We start from the raw sequence: 8,657 nt of genomic DNA on the forward strand, positions 1-8,657 counted from the left end.
TTCTGCGAGCAGAAGCTACATGTACCTTAGCGTTCCTGTAAATGCTGCAGCAGCCAGGACACCGCTCGGTACCCAAGGTCCCCTGTGAACATTCTGTAACCAACTGCTGGTTAACACTGGATCTGGGATAGCCCTCGTCAATGTGGGCAAATGAAAACCAGTTCAATGGCCATTGAGGAACACATGTGCCAGGCGACAGTGTTGATTCCAATTTCTCTGTTTACTACGGTTTCAAGGTCATTGGGTGGTAATGAGGCAGCTTTTCTGGTATCTTGTCCTAGACTTTCCCTTAAAGTCAAATTGAGCTGATAAATACCTTCCCAGACATGCACTGACCCTCTGAGCGTCAGATCTGCATTTCTGTTTGCCAGATAAGACACCTTGACTGGTAGGTAGCAGATGCAGCTCAACTTGACATGCCCCACGACTGAAATCACACTCCCTCAAAAGCTCACGGTCCACTCGTGTCCCTCATCACGATGTTGCCCCAAATACAAACACGGGCATGAGCCTCTTATCTCCAATGCTGGCTCCCTCCCACAAGGAGCAAGTCGGCCTCCTGAGTATTTGTGATCCTTCCTCCTGTTACTGCCACACATCTGGACCACAGTTAGATGCTGGTTGCTCCTCTCCCCCAACATTCCTGCCACGGATGTCTTCAAAAGCACAAATGTGAGCAAGTCACTCCCCAGTGTAATATCCTTCGGTGACCTTGAATTGCATTCATTCAAAAAGAAAGCCAATTCCCCGCCAAAGCCTAGGAGTCTTAATTGGAAGTCTTTGTTCCTTCACTCTCATCTCCGGCCATAACAAAATAATCCCATGTTCTTTCATGCTCCCAAGCCAGACCACTCTCACCCCAGTCGTCACAGACTTGTCGTGTCGTATGTCACGTCTTCTGATTCCTGACTTTCTTCTGTCTCCACCCCAAGGATGTGTTCTGATTCCTGACTTTCTTCTGTCTCCACCCCAAGGATGTGGAATGCTTGCAGACAAGGGTAGTGCCTTGTTCACCATGGAATTCCTTGCACCATGCTTTGCACACAGTGGGCGTCCAATAAATGTTGAATGAATGAACGATGCACAGCACTGCATTAAGGGCTATGATATAAGGATATTGGCGGCAGAGACTCATCTTGGGGGAGCTCCTCAGCCCCCTTAGAACTCCTTGGCCATGAACTAATAGTTTGAAAATTATCCCTTTTGATATAGGTTGATACTGGGTTTATTAAATTGTCAGCAGATATTTTATTTGCAAAATGAAAAGTTATTGCCTAGAAGCATTGCTCTACCCTCCTCCCACGGTTTTTTAAAAAACTATTTGTTTTGGAGAAACTACCAACCCACTCAAAAGACTAATCAAAAACCATTTCTTCTGCACGAATAGCTGAGGCTGTGCAGTTTACCTGCAGATACTCATCTAAAGGCGCACATTCAGACACCTGCAGGCAGAACTTACTTTCAGGACCTCCCACGATACACCTCACTTCAGATCTTTTTTTTCTTCTTCTTGTCTTTTAGCTTTTAGCAGAGCAGCACAGAAAAATCGAAAATGCTTTGCCAGGAAACTTTCAAGAGTGAAAACCGCGGCCTAAGAGAAGCAATGCTTCCCACACCTGAAATTCGCTCACATCTAGTCTTAATACCTAATGTATTTCTGCAATAGCAAGACTGGAAGTAGTATATCAAAAAGTTTTCTTCCCTTGAAAAACTTCCCTTCAATAATCTCCCCAGAGCTACTAGAGAGGGGAAAGAAATCACGTGACTCCTGGGCATTATGCAGCGGATCCCTCATATGCTTATGATCAAGCCAAATTAAAGAATAAAACAAAATCCCATTGGCGTAGCTGGAGCCTGATCTGCGGGGCGGGAGGAGGCGGGGCGGGCCTCGGTGGGCGGTGCCGACGCGGGAGGAGGCGGGGCGACTTCCCCAGTGGGCGGGGCCTAGCAAGGACGCGCGAAACCGCTGCTCGCTTGGCTCCTGGGCCCCGTCAGCCGCCACCACCGCCTCAGAAGTCGGCAAGTGCCGCGGCGGCGAGGGGACAAGGCCAGAGGCTGCCGTTCGCGCTGGGCCGCGCCCCGCCGGCTGCAGAAGTTGTTGCCATCCGATTCAGACGTGCCTTTTCCACGCCTCACTTGCCCCCTGCTCTCTTCGTCCCGAACCTCCACAGCGGTCACCGGCCTGTCGCCTTAGGCTCAGCCCCACTCTCGCTCCCCAGACTCGGCTCGTCTCCCCCAGCCGGTGCCTCGCCGCTGCTGCCGCCACCGCCGCCGCCGCCGCCTCTGCCCAGCCTGAGACGGACTCGAGCCGGAACGCGGCGCGGTAGAACTAGGCCGCGTGCAGGGACTGGGATGCAGGAGAGCGTTAGGGCACGTGAGGACGCCTCGGCCTATGGCGGGGCGTCTGGGGGCGGCGGGGCGGGGCCAGAGCGGGGCGGGGCGGGGCTATGACGGGGCGGGGTCGAGGGCTGGGGGAGGGGAGGGGCGGGCCGGGGGAGGGGCGGAGAGACTCCGCCTCTGCCGCTGCCGCCGCCGCCGCTGCAGCCGCCGCCGCCGCCGCCGCCGGCGCCGCGGCTGCCGAATCCTCAGGGAGCCTGGTAAAGGGGAAGCGCGAGCGAGCGAACGACTCAGTCCCCGGGCGGTGGCGGCGGCGGCGGCGGCGGCGGCGGTGGCGGCCGGGGGGGCGCGACGGCCGGGGCGGGGGCGCTGCTGCTGCGGGGGGCGGGCGGTGGGGGCGGCGGCGGCGGCGGCCCGCACCAGCCATGCCGAATAAAAACAAGAAGGAGAAAGTGAGTCGGGGCCCGGGCCGCCGCACGGGCCGGGCGGGGAGGGAAGGGGCCGCGCGGAGGGCGGCGGGAAACTGCCCGGGAGCGGGGCCCGGCGGGGCTCCGGGGTCTCGCGGGCGCGGGGGCGCTCCCTGCCAGTTCTGGGGTGGGGCGGGGGCGGCGGGTCGCGCCGGGGCCGCGGTGCCCCGGCCGGGACCCGGGTCCTGACGGCCGGGGCGGGGTTAGGGGGCGGAGTGGGCGCCCGCCCCCGGGCAGCGCGCGGTGGGCGTGAGGGGGCAGGTGGGGCCGCGGAGGTGGTTGACCCAGCTTCACAGATGCCTGGGCAGGGGCTTGGGACGCGGGGTGCACACCCTAGCAGGGACCCCCCGGCCGGGGAGAAAGGGGGCAAATGGACCCCCGCTAAATGCTTAGGTAGAATTGTCTGCTCCCCAGAAGGACGTTCTGGGGCTCTGAAATAGTATTGTTATTCTGGGTGGCAGCGGCGGCGGCGGCGATGGCTGAGTGCGCTGCGTTTGCATTGAGGGGGAGCGCGGGGATATTTTTTGCTTCAGGTGGAGCTCTGTAGCGTCTCAGAACCTCCCCAGAAATCCTCTCTCACAGGGTTTAGGATGGGAAGGAAAAAAGGCACGTATGTGGATCTTTCGAAATGCCAAGAGCGCTGTATAAATGTGGGTGTACCTGTTTCTGCTTAAAGTTTTCAACGTCAAATAATGCAGACGAAGAAAACGAGGTTCTGAATCGGGTGGGTGGGGCGTCACATCACAATATCGTTCCTCTAACTAAACAATGTGATGTAGAATTTTTTAATGGTATTGATTACGACTGTCAAAAGTCATAGTTAAATTGTATCCGTAATTTAAAAACTGCATTTTGGTTTATCTGATGTTTAGCAGTCAAAAATTGAGAAGCCTATTTGATTTTGCTTGATCTTTCCCAGGAATCACCCAAAGCAGGGAAAAGTGGGAAAAGTTCAAAAGAAGGACAAGACATAATAGAATCAGAGGTAACTCTTACTAAATATTCACTTTCCATTTTTTCATGAACACCTTTTAATTTTGGGGGTAGGGAGGTGCTGGGGGAGGTAATTAGGTTTATTTTTAGAGGGGGTACTGGGGATTGAACCCAGGACCTTGTGCAGGCTAAGCATGCGCTCTCCTACTTGAGCTACACCCTCCCCTTCATGAATCCCTTTTAATGGAGGGTGAGAAAACCTGCGGTCTTCTAAAATGTTTCTATGAGATTTTTTTCCCCTAGTGTCTTGTATAACTCTCCATTTTACTTCTTTAGGTGTTCATTATTCATCTTTGGGGCAATATGAATGTTTTTGCAAGAGTTGTGCCTGTCTGGGTAGCTGGTATTTTCAAGTACATCATCCCTCTCCCCAGCCTCACCCCTACCCCGCCCCTTAAATCTAGCAGCCCTCCTGTGAAGACTAGTTTCACAGGCTCTCTCCAACTGGAGTGAGTTGTTCAAGTTCCTTTTCGCTTTCCCACCTCCCCCTTCCTTTGCAGGCTGCCAGGTCCGTCTGCATCGCCCTCCTCCGATCACCCTTGCTTTCCTGGGTGCAGCCTTTGCTGCTGGTACCCTGCGCTGGCTCCTTTTCTCTGTTGATGTCTGATCACCTAAGACTCTTCCCCCATAGTGTTGGTAGATTTTGGTTTATCTAGTTTTGGTATTTTTATGCAATCTTCTAGCCTCTTTCACCTTTTTTTCCCCCTCTATGTGCATTGGCCAGTTCTGACTTCTTTTGCTTCTTGACTTGGATTCACCGAGGAACAGCTGGAATGCTTCATGAGGGTTGTGTCTACCTGGAGGCATTGTGTTTTGAGAGCATTTGTGGAGCCAGGACTAGACTCTGCCTTTTGTCCCTTGTGCCTAGTTCTTGACCTGGAGCATCTCAGGCTAAGGGTCCGGGAGCTGCATGGACCCAGGCAGAGCTAATAGGCCCTTTATCAAATCGATGGTGGCAGAGAAACTGCTGGATTCGGTGTCGTAGTTCTCCATAGCTAGATCATTGAGGTCCCTGGTCTTATCACAGATGACAGTAATTTTCAAGTGTCAGACCTTTTCCTGTAAGCCAAATTAGAATAGAGTTCATTCAGTTTCATCTGGGAAATAAGTTTAAAGGCCGTTATCTGCAGTTGCCTGATTTTTTTTTTAGCCCCAGGTTATCTTTTCCTTATCATTTGGTACATCCTAAGCCTCCCTCCTCTTCAGCAGGTGGTTTATTCCAGCAGATCTGTTGCCCTCCCCGAAGCAAAAAGCAGAAATCCGAAAGGTTCCTTAAATATGAATACTTTTGTGCCAGCCTTGCCCTGCCCTTTCTTTGTAGCAGACAATCAAGATTTACTGTGGCATCTTGCAGTTGATTTGCTTATTTCTGTGTCACTCTTTTGACTAAATTGATTTAAATGAAATTTAGTCACTGTGCAAATGTGTACCTTTTCTTTCTTTTTTTTTTTTTTTTTTTTGGTTTATTGATCTTTCCTTAAAACTGCTAAGACTTCCCAGTGCGCCCCCAGCCTCTCACCATTAGTGTCACACACACAACAAAATTAAGGTGTATGGTTCGTTTATTCCTGTTTTAGGGGCAAGAACCTGGCTGGCTGTAAGGATGGGTAATGTTACGTTTGAACTGAAAAAAATCTGTCAACTCAAAAGATACCACAGCCACTAATGAGTAAATGTGTGTTTCAGGTGGATTGGGGTCTTAGACTGTCAGTTGCGTAAGACTCTTGAAGGGTGGCCTGCAGCGTCTGAGTGTGACGCCCCGCTTGTCTTTCTGTGTTTATTCTAGCGTTACTGTCTAGGAGCTGGAGCTACGGAGCTTGAAATTACCACTGCCATGTTGGGCCTCTTACCCCGTCCTCCTAAGGGTCCCAGGGGCAACATGGCATATTAAGCATGGCCCTTGGCAGGTCTCTGTGTGAATCATTTTGCAGGAGCACAGATCAAGACACTCCGTCCCTCTGAACTTTGAGTTCATCCTTGCTTCTCCATTGTTGTCTCTCTCCCCTTGGTCTTCCTCTCCCTTCTTCACTTCTAGTCCCACTCACTCACCGAACACGCTTGAGTCAGGCAAGTGAACTAAACTACTAGACCCAGTCTCCTCCTCACCTGTCTGCCGACATCACTCCAAACTTGAATGTGTTCACCTGAACCATTCAAATAGGTCTGCAGTTCACCTGCTGCTTTTTAGACCTTCCTGATGTCACGTCACCATCCCAGACAGCATCGGCTTAGGTGACACTTGGGAGGCACCTGTGTGAAGACAGCACATCTGGGGCCTGAGAGAGGGGCCGAGCAGGTGCTTGTCCAGGGCCGAGCAGCCAGGTTTGGGGAGTATTCCCAGCAGAGAAAACCTTAAAGAACCTGGCCTGCCCTTCATACACCACTTCACATGTGGGGAAGTCCTTGTACAAAAGTCCTGGCCGGCAATAATCTGGCCTCATGGAAGAGAACAGAGCAGGTGGCCCATGTTGCAGACCACTTTGTGGCTAGAACAAGGGAACGTTTGATGGCATGGGTTTTTAACAAGAGGATGAAGCCCTGCAGTAGCGGATAGAGTGATTAGGGGGAAAGTGCTCCAGCCAGGCGGGTGGCTAATAAAATGCTGACCCCTGATTGCCCTGCACGATGGCCCCTAACTTCTGTGGCCCTGTTCCCGCATCTCTGCAATGACCCAGGGAGTTTCGAATTTGGCCATTTTTGACTATATGGGATAGATTAGGCACGATCCCCTTGGAAGGAGCTTTCCTTGCAAGGTGGATGGCAGGGTGTACCCTTCCACGTAGCAGAATATAACCAGAGTCAAACTGCTGTCATGCAGCTTTCGTCTTTTAGCAGAAATTTCTGCTTCTTGAACAATGTGCATTAATACATCTTTCTTTTCTTCACTTCTGTTTCAAATGGAATGTTTAAATTTGACTTGCTTATCCACAAGTGTCCTGGGAATCCGGGTTTCCACCCAGTACTTCCTGCTGATTTATTTCATAGCACATTTTAAGGAGTGAGGCTGCCGATGGGCTCACGGTAACTGGAAGTGAGAGAACTGTGGAGGTGGTCACATCTCTGAGCAGCTGTTCTCCGTGCAACGTGCAACTCTGTAGAAACGTAGCTGGGCTCATTGGGTGAACATTTAGAACCTTAGTACATCGCTCAGTGATTGCTGAAGTCCGTTTAGGAGGGTCGGACATGCCGTCATGTTTTTTGTTATTGTTGTTTTAATTTATGTGCTGTGTCCACAGTTATGTTTTTAAAAGTGCTAATGCTTTGTCTAAAGCAGTTTTTTGTTTTAAGCACATTAAAGGCTGTTGGAGTGTTGTTCTCCAGTTGTGTGTCTTACTTCTCCTGCTTCAGTGTAGTTTTGTTTGAAAGTCCCTACAGCAACTCTTACGTAACATCTGTTGCTGAAAGGAAAGCTGATCAACCTCTCTCCAACTCGGCTGATTTTGACACCGTCCACCTTTAGTAATAACTTTTCTTTCTCTTGATAATCTGTCCCTTTACGTTCCCCTGCCCTCTCCCCCGGGGCTCCGGAGACGGAGAGCCAGGCTTGCTGTGGTCCCAGAGGTGTAGGTGGTGGAGTCGTGTTTTAGAAAGTAAAACTGAAATTTTGGAAATATTTATTAATTCATCTAATAATAACAATAACACCCCTCACATGTTTTTATGAAAGTTACCTTTACAGGAAAAATTTTTTGGCCTTCTAGTCACTTGACTGTAGCGGAGTTTTCACCTGAGTAAGTTGGAGGAGGACACTGGCAGTGGTTTTGTTGGTGCCTGTTTTCTGGGGAGGCAGCCATGATTGCCCCCTTCTGAGGAGAAAGTCCCCGATTCCCCTCCCCAAAACAGCAAAGCTGCTGTCTGTAGGCTGAACCCTTCCCCTGGGGCCTCCCGTGCTACACTGTCATCACTCTCTTCTCGACTTTTTCCAGTGCAACCCTAAACTGGACTCAGTGAAACTCAGAGAGGACTCAGAGGAATAGCACTTAAAACTTTTTTGAAATTCATGTGTAATTATTATGTAGGAAATGGAATTTCCTGCTTTTAACTGCCATTCTTCCCAGTCACAGCGCATTGTCTTTGCTTAGAGCCCCAGTGTAAATTTAGGAAGGATGGAGGCTCTGCAAAGAGAAGGGTCTTGAGGTTAGGAGGTGCCCTGAGTTCACTGCCCTCCGGGTGGGGGAGTGAGGTGGCAGGTGGTTGTTCTGAGCTGTCCCCTCGCCGGCGCCCACTCCTGTCCTGTTACAGGCTTGATGCCCGATAGACCCTGAGTGCCTCCCACCTGAGACCCACTACCCTGAGCGGGCAGCGCACCCTCGGCACCAGGGACGTGTGGAGCCAGGTGCCTGCTGTGGGGCTGCCTTGGGTTCCCCGCATCCTTGGCCTTCCCCACTGGTGTGGTAGCTTCCCATCCCCACCAGTGGTAACAACCACAAGTGCCTCGGCGCCACCCAGTGTCTCCTGGAGGGCAGAGCGACCGCTACTCTAGAAAGACCCTCCACAAAGCAGGTGTGTCTGCTCGCGAATCACACCTGCACACGTTGTGAGCGAAGTGGTCCCTTTAGCACAGAAGGGACATCAGCACTGCTCTGCGCTCTGAGAAAGTCCTGGGTCTCAGAGGGCTTTCACTTAGGTGGACTGTAGCTCTGTGGTATTTTCCATGTTAGAAGCTAAAATTGAAAATTTTAAATATTCGTTAAATCATCTAATAATAACACACCCATTATGTGTTCACATAAATAGATTGTTTTTGTGAGAAATAACTATTTACAAAAATTCACTGAGAAAAATGGCATAGGTCTATGTTTTTGCAAATCTCTTCAACGTCTGGCCCAGCAGCAGAGTCCGTGCCCGCATTCAGTCCCT

General features: G+C 51.2%; 1 protein-coding gene across 3 annotated transcripts in view; it reads left to right on the top strand.

Annotated features, from left to right (window-relative positions):
• Window positions 1-2,517: 2,517 nt before the first annotated feature.
• PPP2R5C (protein phosphatase 2 regulatory subunit B'gamma) overlaps window positions 2,518-8,657 on the top strand; it is a 120,698-nt gene continuing 114,558 nt past the window's right edge. The window contains exons 1-2 of one of the 3 annotated variants that reach the window (XM_032482660.1): window positions 2,518-2,789; window positions 3,724-3,789. In XM_032482660.1, the coding sequence (XP_032338551.1) occupies window positions 2,763-2,789; window positions 3,724-3,789 (93 nt within the window). In that variant the 5' untranslated portion in view covers window positions 2,518-2,762. The remainder of the gene's footprint in view (window positions 2,790-3,723; window positions 3,790-8,657) is intronic. The other 2 variants (XM_032482659.1, XM_032482662.1) reach the window with 2 other exon arrangements.

The sequence above is a fragment of the Camelus ferus genome, chromosome 6 (assembly GCF_009834535.1).
Source record: "Camelus ferus isolate YT-003-E chromosome 6, BCGSAC_Cfer_1.0, whole genome shotgun sequence".
Lineage (NCBI taxonomy): Eukaryota > Metazoa > Chordata > Mammalia > Artiodactyla > Camelidae > Camelus > Camelus ferus.